Here is a 19,881-nt window from a genome sequence, read left to right as displayed (position 1 = left end):
AAATCGGTGGACATAACCTACCTTGAGAGAAATTTTGAGCTCATATGCTAATGAAATTCTAGAATTTTTCTTCTCTCGAGAGATAATGCTTCATGATTTTATCTTCTTAGAACTTGCTTTGAACCATATCGAGGCCACATCTCATGCATATACTTGAAAATGATAAAGGCACTAGGATAAAAATCCCTTGGCTTAAAAAGACAACCCACATGCATTTTTCTTAGTAAGCCCATTTGAGCTTTATAATCCTTAATTCCAACCTCAGTTATGAATGAGCTCTACTCGTTCTTTTATTTCCCTCTGCTTTGCTCTTCCAAATACTAGTAGAACATCAAGGGAACAAGGATAGATTCGAAGTATGAGCTTTGACATAAGTGTGGGGATGTCTCATCCACTATGATCATATTTTGTGCTAAGGAAATATATAAGCTAATATGTCATATGGCGATCTTGTTCTATGTCTTATTCCAAGATAGACAAGAAAGAGAGATCATGGCAAAAAAAAGAAAAGAAAATAAAAAAAAATGCCTTCCAAAAAAAAGAAGAAAAGAGAGAAAAATCAAGGAATGCAAGAAAAAAAAGGGAAGAAAAAGAACATTCTCTATCTAAAAGCAAGGCATAGTTCAAGTCATAAAAAGTGGAGCATGAAATTAGACTATTAGATGAATCAATTTTGAGAAGATTGAATACTTACATCTATTACTTGGTGCTCTATTCTAATTTTCTTGGATTTTTACCTCACTTTTTCCAAAAAATTCCTACCCCTAAACCAAAGCCCCTATTATAATCAAAATGAAAAACCTTTTGATTCAAGTGTGTGCATATATATAAGTGATGCAGATGTGGTCTATAATCAAACCTATGGTGAAGCATTTTCATAAAAAGCATTTGAGCGAAAACACTTAGACAAAAACAATTAAGAGATTGGGAGAAATGAGAGAATAGTCCACTGATTTTTCATGCTTAATTGTTTATAAAATCCATCTTGTGAAAACATGTTTGAAACTTGTTGAGATGTCTTTTATCCTGTGGTATATCATTCTTTAAACACTTAACTAAATTTTCGCTTAGGTACCCTGGTCTACAATCTCATGAAGTTTGCAACGAAATTTATGAACCCTTCTTGATCTTTATTTTTGCATCGAGGACAAGTAAAAGGTTAAGTGTAGGTGTATTTGGTAGGAGTTCATTTTATCATAATTTCAAGTGATATTTTGCTATCTTTTGCGCCTAAAACTCTAATCAAATGTCATATTGCAACATTGACTTATAATGGATTAATGGAATGAAAAAGGGAGAAAGAAGCCAAAATCAACAACTTGACATATTTGAATGGCGAGCTAGGCGTGCCCACGCCTGAACTTGCGGGAATGCAATTGAAGAAAGAAAGTCCAAGAAATGAATTTTGAAAAGATTTGATGCTGATTGGGATACTTATGGATGATTGAAAATTATCTTTGCTGGAAGAATCTCTTTAGGACAATAGTTTTATTTCTTAAATATTTTTTAGTTTAGTTAGGAATCTACCTCTTTAGCTCTAATAAGATTAGGTAACTAGTTGTATATATATGTGATGTAATTCACCATATTAAAAATTTTGGATTTTAGATCCTTGGATCTTTCATTATCTGTGTTTTTTTTATAGAATTCTCTCTTTTCTTTTATGTGTTCACTATTTAGCATGCTAGGCAAGTTCTTTTAATTTTGATTAAAGATTCGGTAAATGCTTAATTCCAATGAGTTGTGAGATCTAATTTATATTTTATACTTTTATTCATATTGGTATTTGTGTTATTTTCTGTGTTTTTATTACAAAATAATATAATTATGAATGGTAGGGCCCATTGTTCATTGTCAAGAATATTTCTCTATCCAATTGAACTTGCAAATCTGTAATTGTTTGTTTAGTTCAATAACTAGTGGTAACACAACATAATTGATTATGTAGTAGTTTTCGATTATGTTGATGGCGATGCATAATCTATCTTAAATAAATTCTCATAGAAATTTATTGGTTAGAAATGGGTCTTTCTAGTCCCTAATACTGTTGGTAAATTAAATCTTGAGGACATATTCAAGGTTGCTTACTGATTAGCGATTTAGCCAATGAACGTTCCTTGACAATCGACAAGGTAATGAAAGGTGAGGTTGTTATGTTGTACCAATAACCATAAGCAATTTATCTATGATGAACAATTATCATATTTACATCTATAATCAACCGTTTGAGCATGATCTTGTCTTTAATTGAAATGTTTCTCTCATATTTACTCCTCTTTTAAACACTGCTTTCTTCTAATTAACGTTTTACACTTAGATTTTAAAAGAAATAATTTAAAACCAATCTCTATAGATTCGATCCTACTTACTATTTTCATAAGTTCTAGTAAAAAAATATTTTTGGTGACTTCGACGCCCATCACGCCATCCAAAAAAGAGAAGGAGATGATTAACGCAATGACTTCATTGGGAAAAAAGTTTGAAGTCCATGTTTGAAGTATGTGGATGGCTAGAAATATGAAGGCAATGAAACATATGGGGATCATCGAAAATTTTCTCCAACTCTTCAAATATTTTGAGTTCCCAAATCTTTATAGTTTTAAATTCTTAGTTTTATGAGAATTTCCTCAACAAGTATATTTCTCTATATGAGAGGCTAAATAGTTGTCTCCTCTTATAGAGGAAGAACTATCTGATGTGGTTGAGGTTTTTCTGCTAAGGGATAAAATCAGAAACTTTACCTCGGCACATTTGTGCACTAGGTGAATTGCGATTTTCGAAAGAGGTGCTCTTTTCAAGAAAGTAGAGTCTCAATCACTGAACAGTAACTTGCATTAAAAAATTAATATTTTGGTATTTATAGTAGTGTTGGAAGTTATATGGTGTGGTGGGTTGCATTTGCTTAATGTGTATCCCATACATATCAAATTACTTTTTTACCCTTACAATTTAATATATTTTTTCCTAATATACATCATTCAGCCCCCCATTCTCGGATGGAATATGCACTCGCCGGTGTAATATTTTGTGCGAGAGTAAATATTAGAAAAAATTGACTAAGAATAATAAATGGGAGTGGGTGGGTGGGTGGGGGGGAGCTATTAATTGTCTCCCACCTACTTACTTATATTTTTTTCCTTTCATTTGCCTTCCTTCCATTCGCATCTCTAATTTCCAAACCTCTCTCCACAATGGCTACCAAAGGTAACTCCCTTAGTTAAATTTTGCTTCTCTTTCCATTTGGTGTACTTGCTTTGTATTTTACTTCGGTGAAAAAAGTGGAGTGGAGAGGGTGATTGTGAGAGTGATCGATGGACGACGGCATACCCAATGGAAGGGGGAACGCGGCGAAGGTGGGGGGAGGCGTGAGGCGCGACTTCGGGGTGGAGGGGGGCACCCTACTACTGACTCGAGGCGCAGCCTCGAGGTGGGGGGACGAGCCCTCCCCTTCGGCTCGAGACCGAGCTTCGAGTTGGGGGGGCGAGGCCCCCCCTCCAACTCGAGGCAATACCTCGAGCTGGGGGTAGGGGGCACCTCCTCCAACTCGAGCAGCGCCTCGGGCTGGGGGGTGGCGCCCCTCCTTCAACTCAAGGCCGCACCTCGAACTGGGGGGAGGCCTCATGAGACATATATTAAGCAAATGCAACTCACCACACCATATAACTTCCAACACTGCTATAAATACCAAAAAATTAATATTTTGGTATTTATAGCAGTGTTGGAAGTTATATGGTGTGGTGAGTTGCATTTGCTTAATGTGTCTCATACAAATCAAATTAGTTTTTTACCCTTATAATTTAATATATTTTTTTACTAATGTACATCACTATCTATTTCAAAGTTTTCTTCAATAAATTCAAGGTTTCTATTCAGTTTGTTCGTCCAATATTTTATTAAATCTCTATATTGGAGTGCTTTCTATGTCCTAAGGTTGAAAACGAAATAGGGTTGTGTTGTCTAATGCTGAAGGAGCCAAATACTTTGTACCATCAACTGCGATTGTGTAGTCGGAGGGACTCCGTAAAATCGAGAATTTAGAATACCCGGAAGCAAGGCAGTCAAACAATGTATGAATTTAGACAGGCTTAATTTTGTTATGGAAGCATGTTGGGCCAATTTGACAGCATGGCAATTGACTAATTGAATTTCTCTTAAAGGGTAAAATAATCACTAATTAAGCTCCGGTACCAAATTTGAAGGTATTTTGAAAGATAAGGTACCAAAATCAAAATTTTGAAACTTTGGGTACCAACACTAAGATAGGGGTATAGTTAGGGTACCAAAATTGAAATTAATCCTATATAGATATATGTAGAAGGCCGTGGGGTGGCTCCCACGCCACTTCCACCCCTTTGTTTATTATTATTTTTATAAATTTTATTTAAACTTTTTTAAAATACCAATTACGTCCTTCTTAATTTTTAATTAATATAATTTACTCCCAAATCTTATAATAAGCTCCAATTTACTCCGTTAAAGTTTTAATATATTTTAATTTCAATCTATAATTTATTTATGTTTAAATTTAGATTTTTTTAAAATAATTATCAATTAGTCCTTCAATTATGTATAATATCTATGGACATTACAATTCTTTCCTCCTAATAAAAATTTTGTTCTCGAAATTTGATTTATTTACCTACTCATGGACTTAATATGGGTATTTTTCTCTCATATGCTCCTCAACTTCTCAAGTGGTCTCTCTTGGAGAATGATGACTCAACTTTATTTTCACCACTTGTATCTCTTTTTCTCTCAATTTCTTTACACTTATATCTTAGATCTACATTGATTCTTCTATGTATTTAATTTATCTGAAATTGGTTCATTCACAACATAGCTAGGATTAAATATGTTTTGTCGTAAAATAGAAACATAGAATACTTAACAGTGACAATTTTACTGATAATGCTAATCGATTCACTATTGATCCACCACTTTGGGTAATTTATATAGCTAATATAACTTGGATTCCACTTTCCTCCCTTACCACATCTTAAGATTCCTTTCTACGATGATACCTCTGAAAAAGCTTTCTTATTTATTTCATATTTATCTCTTTTTGATATTTGTCAAAGTAATTTTTTCCCATCGATCTTATGTTGGTTTTAAATATTTTTTAACTATTTCTATCTCATCTATCATTTCTTTCACTAATTCAAAAGCATACAATATATATATATATATGTATGCTTTTAATCCCTTGTATTGAACTTTCATATAGGGACGTACAATGATAGAATAAAAACTATTATTATATGCAAATTCTGTTGGCGGTAGGTGATCATCCCAATTTCTGCTAAACTGATCGTACAAGTTCTTATCATATCTTCAAACGTTTGCATTATTCTTTTCGATTTTTCACCAATTTAAGGGTGAAATATTGTAGTTAAAAGTGTAGTTTTGTACTTAGTGACATTTGTAAATTTTTCCAAAAATATAAAAATTGAGAATTTCTATCAAATGCTATAGAAATAGGCACATATTAAATCTTACAATTTTTAAATCATACAAGTCAACTAATCTATCTAAAGAATCGATTAATCATACAAGTGAGAAATGATCAAAATATGTCGGTCTATAAAAAATAAAATTTCAAATTGAGATCTATGTGTTGCTAAGTTGTCAATTTTGAAGGCCGCGGGTCCAAATTAATTGCTAAACCAAGAAGTCGAGGGTTTTGTTGCCGAAATTAGGGTTTTGCGTGGGAGACGCAGCGCTGGGAAGGAAGACGACGAAAATTGGCTCCTCTCCGGATACAGACGATTGCTTTAGCAATATTGGGGATGGAGGTTGGATTTCTATGAAAAAAAAAGAGAATTCTTATCGTATCTAGCGTTTGGCCAAGCGAACCCTAGCGATGGCAATGGAGAAGGTGATGCAAACCAGTCGCCGACTGAATTCAATATTGAGGAGTTCTTGAATCTGGCGTACAGAGGGTTGATGGTGATTATGCATCCATGGATGCGCTGAAAAAATTACAGGTGTGGTGGGAAGCCAAATTTGGCCGATGTGGGTCGAGACAGGAGGTTGTGGCGCCGGTTATGCGTCGACAGCCATGGAAAATGTTGGTGCTAATGTCTATGACTAAAGAACGCACGGGAGAAATACATATTTCGCCGGAAAAGAGGGTTGCAATGCCTGAACATGCGAAAGATGTTGCTGCAGCAGAGTATGGTGATGAGCAGCAGGTTCCGGCTGGTTGCTTGCAGATTGTTTCGACGAAGGGTCGTACAGATGGGCCGACGGCCAGGTTATCGGGCAATTTGTCTAATCAGCGAAGGCGGTGGGTTGACGATGATAAATCGAGCTGAATTTCATGTGGATGAGTATGCTGACGTGTCACACGTAAGTGGTGACATGGAAGCTGACATGGCGAGTAATGGGCGGGATGAGGTGGACTACCTGGGTTCAAAGAATGCGATAAATGCTGTTGTCCAATTGGAGAAACGGGTGCATGATGTGGATAAAGTTCATGAGATGGCATACGAACAAGCCCCTAAGGTACAATTTGGTCCCACCGGGTTATTCCATTGCATGCATGTCCTGAGCCTGTTGTGGATGATAAATTAGCTTATGCTTTTAATAATTCCTCCCGAAAAACTTTATCGTATATTGCTCTAATGGTACAAAATGGTGAGATCATTGTACGTCCGACACTGGATTCCATCCAGAAGAGTTCTCGACGATGGAGATCTACGGTTGTGGGGTATTTCCTTGGGAAATGGCCTTACTTTCATCACTTGAAGGAGTACGCCAAATCTGTATGGCCAACTTTGGTAAGGTCAATGCAACTGCAAATGGACTCTTTTTCTTCCAATTCAAAACAGTTATTGACATGGAAGAGGTAATTGAAGGGGGACCGTGGTTATTCCAAAGACAACCTATTGTCCTGCAAAAGTGGGAACCAGGTATGTTGATGAGAAAGCTCAAGCATACGTTTGCGTCACCTTCCAATGGAACTATGGACTGAGGAAGGGCTTAGCATGGTGGCTAGTGGTGTAGGAAAACTGTTGTATCCGGACGCCATAACGAGAGCATGCATGAGACTAGATTTCGCTCGTGTGTGTGATGCTTGATATCAACTCTAAACTGCCAAAACATATTATCATGATGAGTCCTGATGAAGATGGAGGAGAATCGCCCTATAAGATCGACATTGAGTATGAGTGGTTGCCGCAAAAGTGTACCAGTTGTATGACGTTAGGTCATAGTGCCAAAGAGTGTCGGGTGAAGAAAGTGGTCCAATCTACCAAGCCTCCGGTGACTGTCTATGTACCGAAATTGGGTCCTGCTCGAGATGGTTGTGAGAAGGGGACTAACCAGTCAGCTTGTAGCGAGCAAGTTGAAGATCAAGACATACTAACGAAGGAGATGGGGTCGAGTCGAGTGGATAAGGGTAAGGCCATTTTTACCTATAATGCTATTGATGCTTTGCACTTGATTCATGAAGCAAATGAAGCTCTTGGGGGTCCTAAAGCATGCAGCTCCTTGTGCCTTGAACCATGTTGAACGTTGGTATATGGAATATTCACCTAAATAAGCAGGACCACCAACTAGCTGTTAGAGATCTAGTTGCGGAGTTCAGGTTACAGTTATTTGATCTTATTCAAACTCGTGTTCAGTTGAATAATGTTGCTCGTATTCAGTCTTTCTTAATGCCCCAGTGGAAATGGTTTGTGGATTATGCAATTGTTGGTAACCGTATTTGGTTGGCATGGGATGATAGTTTTATTGATGTTGATGTGCTATCGTTGGGATCTCAATTTATTCATGCTCGTATTACATTTAGAGCCTCTCATAATCTTGTTTATCATTACTATTATTTATGGTGCTAATGAGGTGGCTGCTAGGAGGGATCTTTGGGGTACCTTAGAGGCTCTAACTCTAAATTGTGTTGATATCCCATGGATGGTTAGAGGGGATTTCAATGCAGTTAGAGATCTTAGTGAAGTTTGTGGTACGTCGGGCGATATAAGGATGGCGATGGAGGAATTTAATTCCTATATTCAAAATAGTGGACCTTACCATTGCCTATGCAGGATGAATGGTTTACTTCGCAACTACAATGCTAGCCCGCGCAACCTTTGGAAGCGGCTGGATAGGATCCTCACGAATGACATTTGGATGTTGAGACATCCGACGCTGTCCTATACATGCCTCACCCCCCGTACGTCTGATCATTCGCCCTTGGTGATTTCCGGGGACTCTCAAAGGCAGTTTGGAGGTATGTTTTGATAACTACCTTACGCTCTCACCGTCTTTTATCTCACGAAGCAGCAGATTTGGCAGCATGAGATAGTTGGTATACCTATGTATGCAGTCACTCGAAAGTTGAAAGCCTTGAAACCTATTTTCCGTGAATTAAGAAGGGAGAAAGGGAACCTTTCGCATCACGTCCATCTTGCAAAAGAGTTTCTTGACATGGCGCAAAATGTGGTAACTTTGAACAGACATGATGAGCTTTACATATATTTGGAGCATTATTGTCGATTAGTGTATGCAAAAGCAGCCAAGTTGGAACAGAATATGTTACAACAGAGGGCAAAGATGCAGTGGATGAAGGAAGGAGACCAGTGCACACGTGTATTCTTTCACAAGATTGCACATCGACGTGCAGTGAAGAGGGTGTTACAGATTAATGATGGTCATGGAGTCACCCAGATGGATCCTGATCGGTGATTGAGGAGTTTATCTCCTATTATCAGTCTTTACTTGGCGGAAATCGACGATGGGAAGTGCTGGATCTGCGGTTTTTGTGGCCTTGGGCGCGACGTCTTGTGGATAAGGACGAAGCCTCGCAGCTTATCAAGCCCTTCACGGCTGAGGATGTGAAACTGGCAATGTTTATATAGTAGAGGACAAAGCTTTAGGGCCGGAGATTACTCAATATATTTCCGTATCGCTCATGCTATATATCAAAACCCGAACATCCATTTCAAGTGCATATCCCATTTTTGTGCAGCAAGGTTATGAAAATCCACGAGAAACGACTGGGCGTATTGTATGTGCCAATTGCCATTTAGCTAATAGCCCGTGGATATTGAGGCTATTCGTCGGGGTTTTTTAGAACTGTATGGACAGTCGTGGGTGATGAAGTCACTAGAGCTGTCTTGGATTTCTTTGCTACGGGGAAACTTTTAAAGCAGATCAACTGTACGCTCTTGGCGGTTATTCACAAGGTACACTCCCCTATTACTGTAGCTGACTTTCGTCCCATTTCTTGTTGCAATGTGATTTATATGGTTATTGCTAAGCTACTGGTCCAACGTTTGAGTGTGGTCTTGGGCAAGGTTGTTAGTCCTTGTCTAGCGGCTTTCATACCTGGCAGGGGTATTGGGGATAACATCATGATGGCACAAGAGTTATTCACCGGATATAATCAGAAGCGATTACCTTCACGGTGTGCCTTGAAAGTGGACATACGTAAAGCATATGATACTATGGAGTGGGATTTCCTCCTTGCAACACTTCAATTATTTGGGTTCCTGGTCATATTTATGAGATGGATTGAAGAGTGTATTATAACACCATCATTCTCGATGAGCTTGAATGGGAAGGCACACAATTTTTTTGTCCGCTCAAGAGGGCTACGCCAAGGTGATCCTCTATCTCCATACCTCTTTGTCCTTGTTATGGAAGTGATGCACTTGGTCTTCCTCCAAATTATTGAGCAAGATGGATGCTTTCAATTTCATTGGAAATGTGAAGCCTCCAATATCTTCCAACTGGGTTTCGCTGGTGATGTTATCTTATTCAGTCGAGCAGAGGTGGACTCTATACGTGTATTCAAGGATGGACTGGATCACTTTGGTGATTGGTCGGGGCTTCAGTTAAATGCACAAAAAAGTCATCTCATACTATCCCGAGCGCTCAAGGAATGAAAGAGGAGCTGCTGACGGTGCTTGAGTTCTAGGAGGGACAACTGCCGATGAGGTATTTGGGACTCCCCTTAATATCATCTAGACTTTCGATATCTAATTGCCTACCCTTGTTGAATAAAATTGAGTCTCGTATTGCTGGATGGGAGGGGTTGGCTTTATCATATGTAGGACGAATGCAAATTATTAAATCTGTGCTTTTGTCCCTTAGTATTTATTGGTCTTCGGCTTTCATTCTCCCAAAAATAGTCATCAATGAAAATTGAAAAACGCTTACGGAAGTTCCTATGGAAAGGCACGGGGAGTAGTGGGTATGCTAAAGTTGCTTGGAGGCAGGTGTGTAAACTGAAAGATGAGGGGGGTCAAGGATTGGAAGACATTGGGACGATGAATCGGGCCCTCATGTGTAAAAAATTGTGTGATGTTATTCGTTGTGACAGGACATTCATTTGGGTGGAATGGTTACACTAAGGACGACTTCGGGACTCCTGTATTTGGACTATATCTGAAAATAGAAGCTCATGGTGTTGGAAGAAACTTATACGATGAAGAACATGGCTGGGATTGGAGGTTGTTTACCGCATCGGTGATGGGCGGGACTTTTATTTATGGAGGGACCCTTGGCACCATCTAGGCCCTCTTATTCAGAGACTACCCTATGGACCTATTGTTACGGGATTGCAGGAATCCAACAGGTTGTGGGCTGTCATTCACGAGGGTCAGAGGCAATGGCCTTCTATCACTGACTTCGAATGTTTGGAGATCTTGCAGGTACTACCTATCATTCACGGAGGTAATGACCGAATTTTGTGGCGGTTCTCGGGAAATATTGTCATCACACAAGCCCTCTATCGCTTATTTGATCTCCCGGGTCCAAAAGTAGACTGGTATTCACTACTTTCTGGACCTTTATAAATTCCACGCACATGTTCATTCTCTAGCTCGCTATTTAGGAAAAGCTTGCTACGCCGGACAAGCAATGATTATCACATTTAGGAGGATGCGTCCTATGTACTGAGGACAACATGGAGACACACACGCATTTGTTCTTGCATTGTCAGTATAGTAGACGTTGTTTGACTATTATCAGACGAACTATTCGATTTCTCTGGCCTAACAGACAGTGGCGGATGGATATTGAATGGGTTTCTAGGAAGTGGAGGGGCAAACACACTATTAACATGGCATACCGTGCGCTACTTGGGGCATGCGTTTACCACATTTGGAGGGAACGCAACGTGAGACGGTTCGAGCACACTTCGAGGTCACCGGCTACGTTAGCTAGCTTAATCATAGAGGATGTCAGACTACGGATTCTTAGCAAAAATCTTCCTAGCTCTGTTAGCTCTAGTGCATTTTATAGATTATGGCGTATCCCTTGGCCTGTCGAGGATAACATATCATACGAGCATTGTTGTATTATACCTCCTTTTTCCATTTATGAAATTTACCTTTCCCCAAAAGAAAAATATGTATGTCTATCCATACGTACCCACGGCATTATGTCTTCTGAATGTATATGGCAACTCAACAACAAAACTCATAGTGAGGTTTTCCTATCTCAATTCAGGTATAGATATCAATATCTAAACTGTGTCACAACAATTAATATCACACCTATCACATAAATTCATTTACATATCAAACACATTATATCTCTAAAGACTTGTTATTATATTGACAACAAATATCCAATCTAAACTTTTAATGTTGTCAAAACACGCAAGTGATCTATGCCAAAATGATCAAGGATATAATTTCTTGGCTCAACACATCAATTGTAGTAAATCAAATATCGGCCAGCCGCCCCAACAGTGATCTATAACAATTTAGTACGGAACAAATCTAAAGTCCCAAACAACTTAGGTTTTAAGACCTCTCCTCTAATCCACCCAATCTTTACTTGCTGACAAGTTAAGCATTCAGTCACAAATTAAACCACATTCCTTTTCTTCGTCTGTCACCAGTATTATGGTATTAGATTCCAAAATAATTTATTATTTTTATTTTATTTTTTTTGTTACAGTACTAGGATGCATGCATATGGTGCATCGAAAACCTCTTGCATGATTTCCTCGTATAACCTCTTCATATCATGTATATAACCTCGCATCACACTCACTATCACTCCATCCATCTTTATTATTTAACTTCTTATCCTGGTCCATTTTTTTTCAAACATCCATAATATGGAAGGATCCAACTTGACTGTAATAGTTAAATCACCACTCATTTCTAGCACTTATCAAGATCCGTGTATTCTCCCAAGATATGATAATAATGTATATTGAACGAACACACTTCATTATTTTCTTTCTTATACACCAAGACTTGTCTATGAATAAGAACTCTATTTGTTAGCTTTAAACTCAACATTTATTTTCTTTATACCACATCAATAGAATTTTACCAAAATTATCATCACAAAACTCAAATATCTCTCATATATATTGGCATTACAATTTTTTTAGCATAAAAAATGTTATCTCATCAATCTAATAAACACTACAAAAATTCAAATCATCTTGGGCACAAGGTATCCTAATAATATTACTTACATAAAACTTTTAATTGGTAAACAGTTAATCTCATGAAGCCCATTACAAATCGAACATCACTTAATGTCAAATTATAACTCGTCAAATTAACTAACACACTTGAACTCTTCTTACTCAAGGCATCTACGACTATATTCGTCTTTTCAAAAGGATAATCAATATAATACAATTCTAATCCTTTAACAATTCTATCCACTTACTTTTTCTCAAGTTCAACCCTTCCTAGGTCAAAACGTATTTCAAACTCTCATGATCATTGAAAATTTAAAAATCTTCCCCATACAAGTAATGTCTCTAAATATTTAATGTACGCACAACTGCTGCTAACTCCAAATCATGGAGAAATAATTTAACTAGTGGGTCCTTGATTGATGGGATGACTACGAAATCATCTTCCTATTTGTATTCATACACACGCTAAACATTGTTTCAGAACATCAGTATACATCATGTATCTACCACTACCGACGCTAAAACCAAAATCAAAGTTGATGTTAATCTCTTATTTAACTCATCAAAACTTTGTGGGCACTATCCATCAAGTGAAAGCTACCCCCAAATTAATAATTTTATTAGATGACTAACGATTACGAAGAATCTTCGACAAAATCTCTTATAATACCTAGCTAGTCCCGAGAAACTTCGATCTTCGGTCACATTTGTCGGTATTCTCCAACCCATAATAGCTTGCTCCCTTGCAGAATCAGGCATAACCCTGTCACCGAATATCATATGTCCTAGAAAACTGCCCTTCACCCAAGATTCACACTTACTGAACTTAATATACAACTCTTTCTCTTGGACAACATGCATAAAATCCCCCTGTGTTTAAAAAGTCTGCAAAAAAGAACCCTCCTATTATGAGAATAGGCTAAAAGCTCTCATGTGTTTTGTAAAAACTCACCTCAATCGCCCTCTCTCCGTTAAATCCAACTAACAGTGTTAATTGTTTAAAAAATGACCGTTATATCCTTACTTAATATATATTATTTTTTATTTTAATGACTGTTGGATCTTTATTGATCAAATATTGATCGTTACATCTAATCAATTAATCTCAACCGTTAGATTTTAAAAAAAAATAGTGATGTATGCTATATCTACATTACAAGAGCCTAAAACTTACTTAGAGGCCAGTCCATCACCAGAATGGAGATCAACTATGCAACTTGAATTACTGCCTTAGAAGCAAATAAGATTTAGGAAGTCACACCTTTACCTCCTAATCACACTCCTATTGAAAGGTGATGGCTCTATAGACAGATACAAAGCTCGACTAGTTGCAAAAGAGTACAATCAAATTGAGGGAATCGACTATAATGAGAGTTTTTCCCCGTTGCAAAATCAGTGACAGTGAGATAATTTTTTGCTATAGTTGCTGCACTTAATTGGCATATCCATCAACTAGATATTAATAAAGCTTTCCTACACAGTTATTTGGAGGAAGAGATATACATGTCTCCTCCGAATGGTTATTTACCTCAAGGCCATGTATGCACTAAAGCGATCACTCTATGGGCTCAAGCAAGCGTCACAACGGTGAAATCATGAGTTCACTACACAGATTGTCACATTTGGTTTCATTCAATCGAAACATGATTACTGCTTTTTTACAAAGGAGCCAGCTGATGGTTTTCTGGTGTTGTTACTCTACGCTGATGACATTCTTGTTGCAGGCACATCTACAGAACAAATCGTTGCAATTAAATGCTATCTTGATCTACTATTCACTATAAAGGATTTGGGCATTGCCAAATACTTCTTGGGGGTGGAAATAGCTTGGTCGCCTCGAGGTATTGTTGTTATGCAAACCAAGTATATCAAGATATTGTGGTTCATACTGGTTTGCTTAATGCTCGTGCTACGACAACACCACTTCTTCCAGGCATTAAGTTTACAGGGATGCGGGTGCTCAACTTACTCGTCCTGAGATTTATCGTTGTCTCGTTCGTAGGCTTTTGTATTTGAATTTCACCAGGCCTAATTCCTACGCCTGTTAACAGCTTAGCCAATGGTTGCAAAGTCCCTGCCAACAACACTTAGATGCAATTTTGCATCTTGTTCTCTATCTCAAGGGCTCTCTCCACAAGGGGCTGTTTTTTCCTTCCCAGACTTTGTGAGCTTATTCAGACGGTGATTGGGCCAGTTGTGTTGAAACTAGACGTTAGTTAACAGGCTATTGTATCTTTCTTGGTAATGCCTCGATCTCTTGGAAGACCAAGAAGCAGAACAGAATCCCCCGTTCAACTGCCAAAGCAAAGTATCGGGATATGGGTTCCACCGTTTGTGAACTGGCTTGGGTTGTCTATTTGTTATAAGATTTCGGCATTTCTACTCCTACTCCTATTCCTTTTCTTAGTGATAATAAGCTGTGCAGCATATAGTCAACAACCCTATTTTCCACGAATAGACAAAATATTTGAAAATCGACTGCCATATGGTCCGGGACAAGTTCAAGTCTGGGCTTATAGCTCCAGTACATGCTCCCAGAAAAGCTCAACTTTCTGACTTCTTCACAAAATCTTTACCTACGTCTTCCTTTTTCTTCTTGTTGTCCAAGTCTTGTCCAAATTGGGCTTGGTTGACTTCATCTTAGGTCCAACTTGTGGGGTACTCAAGGAATTCATGAAGAAATTCATAAAGCACAGGCTGCTCATTGTGCTACTGCTACTGCCGCTCAGTTCTCACATGCGACAACTTAAAGGCTGAAGCAGGTTCCTAGCAAGAGGAAGTTATATTTCTCACACCACATTTTCTCTTCTTTGTATTACGTTTTTATTAGTAGTTGACACTTTCTTTCTGTTAGTCAGTAGTTGGGTTAGTTGGAGATATTTTTCCCTCCAAGTGTATTTATACCCGTGATAGAGTTCCTGTAACTTCCTCCAAACACTTAGCTATGGTTTCAGAACATATTTCTGTCATTTACATGATATTCAAACATGAGTTATAGACAGGAATATAGATAACTAGTTGTCCTTGTCAATATCATCATCTTCATCTTCATCCTCGTAGTAAGTAAAAGGAAGAGGAACCGATTTAAATGCTCGGTACTTCCCGACATTGTTCAAGTGTTCATTCTCCAACCTGAAAACAAAACGTGAATTTCGTTTTCTTTAGTATATAAACATTCACATACAGTAAAATTCTGAAGTGAAAGAGTAAAATGACCACAAATTTTTAGAGCAACATCAAATGCTATTATTTTGCCTTTTATCATAAAGACAATGCTGGGATACCTCTTCCATCTTGCTCATCAAGTCCCTTATAGAAGCATAAAACTAGGCCCAAAAGATATCATTTAAACTAAATAGTTTCGAGAGTAAGAGATTTGAAAGTTTGGAAATATACCGGAAGAAGTTCCACAAGCCACGTCGAAGAATTTCTAAGCATGAGAATATTGTTGATATTGTATTTCCCTGTAAGGAATGCACATCAAGCGTCAAGACAAGTTGTAGCCAAGCAAACCTGAGAAAAACATCCAAAACCTGCAACAAAATCCGATAAGGTCAATGAGAAGGATAGGTAACAGAATGTAGAATGACTAAGACCTCAAAATTAATAAATTAGTAATTACCATGGCTGTAAAGTACACACTTTTGTGAGTAATGAGAAGTTTATCTCTTAGAAACAGGTTTTCTGACTTTCTTTGAAGAAGCCCCCAGTCAACAACAATATCCCAGTATGTATTTGCTATAGCGGCAATGGCTGAGCTCACCAAAGCGAACAGTTTCCAGGCTACTTTCTTTCTCAGTTCAAAAGCCGTTCTAATGACCACAGCAATAATTGTCAAGAAATATCTCAAACCATTGTACCCGTGAGCAAAGTCTCTCTCTTCAAACAACCGACGGATGCACTACAACAATTGATGAATTATGTTTCAGTGTTACTCACATGTACATGTCAAATTAGAATTAATGTGCCCTGGAAGGATTTGGATAACATTAAATTTGTCGGAATAGAAAAAATTAACATAAAGAACATGAATTACCAGATTTAGCTTATGAAAGAAACGGGTCAATAGAGGACAGGGGATGGTGTTGAAAATTAGTAGTAAGACATCTCTGACATACAAAAAACATGAAGGATATATAAAACTACATAAATATGAAATGACCTAGCATAAATGAGGTCTTTAAACTAGAAGAGAGCTGCTAATGTTCAAGATTAATTATCAGCAATCTAGAGTGCAAAAGCTGAGCTTCATCAAAAGCGTCGAAGACGCAGATAACATCGTTCTATCCATTTCATGCAGTTACCTGCACTTAGAAGCAACGGAAACTAATCTTACGAAACAAAAATCTAGAAAAAGAAAGCAACAATGACGAACCTGTAGAAAGCGAAACCAGTATGGTATAACTCCAACAATAAAATAGAACACGTTATAAAGATCATGATTGCTGCATCTGTTCAATCTTTGAGATAATCTTCCCCAGCCATAGAAGCAAATGTAATATTCAAGGCTCCTTATAGCTTGTACCTGAAGTCAAACAAAACTACTTACAAACATAACTATGAAGTAGAAATAACACCCCCAACAAATGCCAGTATAACATGAAACCTGGCTGGTGAACTGGTCTGCCAAGAAAAAGTCGGGGAGTCTAACCTACAGAAAAGGGATTAGTTTATCAGGAACTAAGTCACCAATATAAATTTCTCCTATGCTATTAGATGGCAATGTTAAGTTTACCTTGTAAAGAGGAGCACAAAGACAACGAAAGACGCACTTAATAAAGAAGAAACGACTTGAACGATAGATGATATTGAAGGGGCAAAATGTAATAGCAATAACAACCTGCATGAAAGAAGATAATTAGGAAAGAAATGGAGTAGATGACACAGCAGACAGTTGATACTACTAGTTTTCATATCTCACAATGACTAAGCCCAAAGGGAGTAGTTCTATATAAGTTTCATAATGTTGACTTGTCGAGTCCATCTTTATGTGGAAGTGTATTAGGAAAGCAGCAAGAACAATCATTGCAAGACCACTGCCCAGGAGAAAGACTTCTCTGTGGCCCAACTCAGTTCCCTGCTTGAATCCAAATATGAACCGGTAGTTGATTTTGTAATGCCTCCAAAAGTATATGTTTGCAGCATACACAAGCATGTGAAGGACTACGTACGTAAATAAGCTGCAAAAAGTCCAAATTTGATATCAGTACAATATAAGGTAGAAAAAGATAAAGTGCAATTGGTAAACATTACATTTCAGCAGAACTTAGATTATAAAAATTCAATTAAGTCCTGATGTATGATTGGATGAAAAGGAGTTCAAATCAATATCTTTACCTATAGAGTGGAAATACCGTGCGCATGTACAAGGCTCCTCTGCTTTTGGGCATTAATTTTCTATCTTCAACAAGTAGAACAACAGCTACTAACAGAGCAACTGAGCAACCACAAAAGAAACCTAGAGATCGCACAAGAATTAGAAGAATTGAACATATTGAATAACTTGTAAGTTAAATGCATGATATAATTGGTGGTGTCACTCACCTGAGAAGAAAGTTACGCGATGCTTTTCTATTTTCTGTTTTGGCCTCAGTAGTTTCATGCCTTCCCGACGGTTAGAACGCAAAAAATTCTTGATGAAGACCACCTCTACCTTTTCCATGAGACTGTTCACCTGTTACAGGAAGAGAACTCTATACTATCACCAAAGGTTGTTTAATACAGCATGGGATAGTGGAGCAATTTTCTAAGGGATTTCTAGTTTCCAAGGCGTACAGCGTTAGGACTTCCAATTGAACTTGAAGAAAAACATCATGGTCTTGCACCTTGTACAAAAAACTGCAAGACTACCAGACCAGATGGTCCAGTGAGTTGCACCTAAGCTATGGCTGAGAAATAATATTTTTCAACATCAAAGTTCTCATTCATATGGAGGAATTAGAGAATGAACCTGATCAATAGCAAAATGCTAGAAGTAGTTACCCCAAATTTAGGCCTTGTAACATGCTTATGAATCCTTAGAATAATTATATGCTGAGGTCGCTCATGGTAGGCCCTCACTCCTTACTGGATTTACATATCAGTTGCTACCACTACTGTGTGCTCAAAATTACAAGTAATGTAGCATTTACCAGATCTCTAAAGCTGGCAAAATAATCCAAATCTCTAACTTGGACAAATTTAGTTCTTGTGATGTAATACAATGTCTAATTCTTCTTTGAAATGGAATGAACTATCTATATAATATTCCTCTAAAAAGTCTTCTTGTCATTCAAGGATAAAACCATTAATGAACAAAGGGCAATGGAAAGCTTTCAATTCAAAAAAACCTTTTCTGTTATGGTTCTAGCCAACAGAATTCTATTGGTCAAATTGTAGCCTTACAATAAGAATTTGACATACTATCAACACAGAGAAAGATTAAGCCAAGGGCACTTTGCACTTTCAGATATGCCAATATACACTTGTTCTTTTGGACTAAAGCCGGAAGTCTTGTAGGTACTGATATGAATTGCTTACATTTAAGTTGGCTAATGAGAATGTTTTCTTATATGTTAGATGAAAAGGATACAGCATATGTTTATGTTATTATTGCTTTACACCATATACGGGTCATAAGTATGCTTATCTAACGTGTTATTTGAGATCAGAACAACTAAAACCAAAAAGTTCTCTAATCAGCGATTACCTCTGCCAAGGTTGAAGATTAACAGAAAGCAGACATACCATATCACAGCTTCCAATATAAGAGTTGTCCACAATTTTCATGTATGATCTTGCAACGCTCCTAGATGTTATCTGCACTCAAACTATGAGTAAATAGAACACTAGCAAATAATCAAGTCTAGACAGGCATGACAATTTTGTTTCTTTGTATTTTCTCACAAATACAAGAATTCTAGAGAATAATTTAGATCAAAGTTCATGATACCTTATCATATTTCTTCAGGATTTTTGAAAAGGCCAAGAGATTCATGAAGCTGTTGTTCATTCATAAAATGGTATCAGTAAGCAGACACAGAAAATTCAATGAGGAACAATAGTACGTTTGGGCATACTCGTTTACCTGTAATGTTTCAGATGGCAAAGCTTTTGATGTAACTGGATGAATGCAACCTTCAATCTTTCTTCAACTTCTTTCAGTTCTTCTTTGTTGCAACTCAACTCCTTCTCTTTGGAGTCTCCGAGAACTCCTTTAATAGTTGATATTGGATCATCAAATGTATTTGAAATCTTTACACGATCAAGGATTTCTAGATGAGATGATTTGCTCTCATTGGTAGTTTCTCCATCTATTGGAGCACCATTATAATTTTCGGTGCAAGGAATATTATTAGGATGACTATTAGAGTGCTGGTGTTGACAGCTCAAGTCTACTTCTGCACCAAATCAAACTATTACATGAATAAATATTCTTAAGTTATTGGACTGAGAAATGAACAAATTATACGGTGACAACTAGTTCAAGATCAGAACTGCATCACCACTAG

At 37.5% G+C, this 19,881-nt stretch overlaps 1 protein-coding gene across 1 annotated transcript in view; it reads right to left on the bottom strand.

Moving 5' to 3' along the window:
- Positions 15,279-19,881, bottom strand: part of LOC105160081 (phosphate transporter PHO1 homolog 10) — a 6,791-nt gene continuing 2,188 nt past the window's right edge. Inside the window, exons 4-15 of the mRNA XM_011077346.2 lie at positions 19,458-19,780; positions 19,323-19,371; positions 19,118-19,189; positions 17,936-18,065; positions 17,729-17,849; positions 17,313-17,571; positions 17,127-17,231; positions 16,998-17,042; positions 16,767-16,916; positions 16,014-16,292; positions 15,788-15,924; positions 15,279-15,523 (exon numbers count right to left, since the gene is read on the bottom strand). Of these exons, the coding sequence (XP_011075648.1) occupies positions 15,406-15,523; positions 15,788-15,924; positions 16,014-16,292; positions 16,767-16,916; positions 16,998-17,042; positions 17,127-17,231; positions 17,313-17,571; positions 17,729-17,849; positions 17,936-18,065; positions 19,118-19,189; positions 19,323-19,371; positions 19,458-19,780 (1,788 nt within the window). The 3' untranslated portion in view covers positions 15,279-15,405. The remainder of the gene's footprint in view (positions 15,524-15,787; positions 15,925-16,013; positions 16,293-16,766; positions 16,917-16,997; positions 17,043-17,126; positions 17,232-17,312; positions 17,572-17,728; positions 17,850-17,935; positions 18,066-19,117; positions 19,190-19,322; positions 19,372-19,457; positions 19,781-19,881) is intronic.

Source organism: Sesamum indicum, linkage group LG4 (assembly GCF_000512975.1).
Source record: "Sesamum indicum cultivar Zhongzhi No. 13 linkage group LG4, S_indicum_v1.0, whole genome shotgun sequence".
In the NCBI taxonomy this organism is placed as follows: Eukaryota; Viridiplantae; Streptophyta; class Magnoliopsida; order Lamiales; family Pedaliaceae; genus Sesamum; species Sesamum indicum.
Note: the sequence above shows the minus strand (reverse complement) of the source record. Positions and strands in the feature narration are given on the sequence as shown.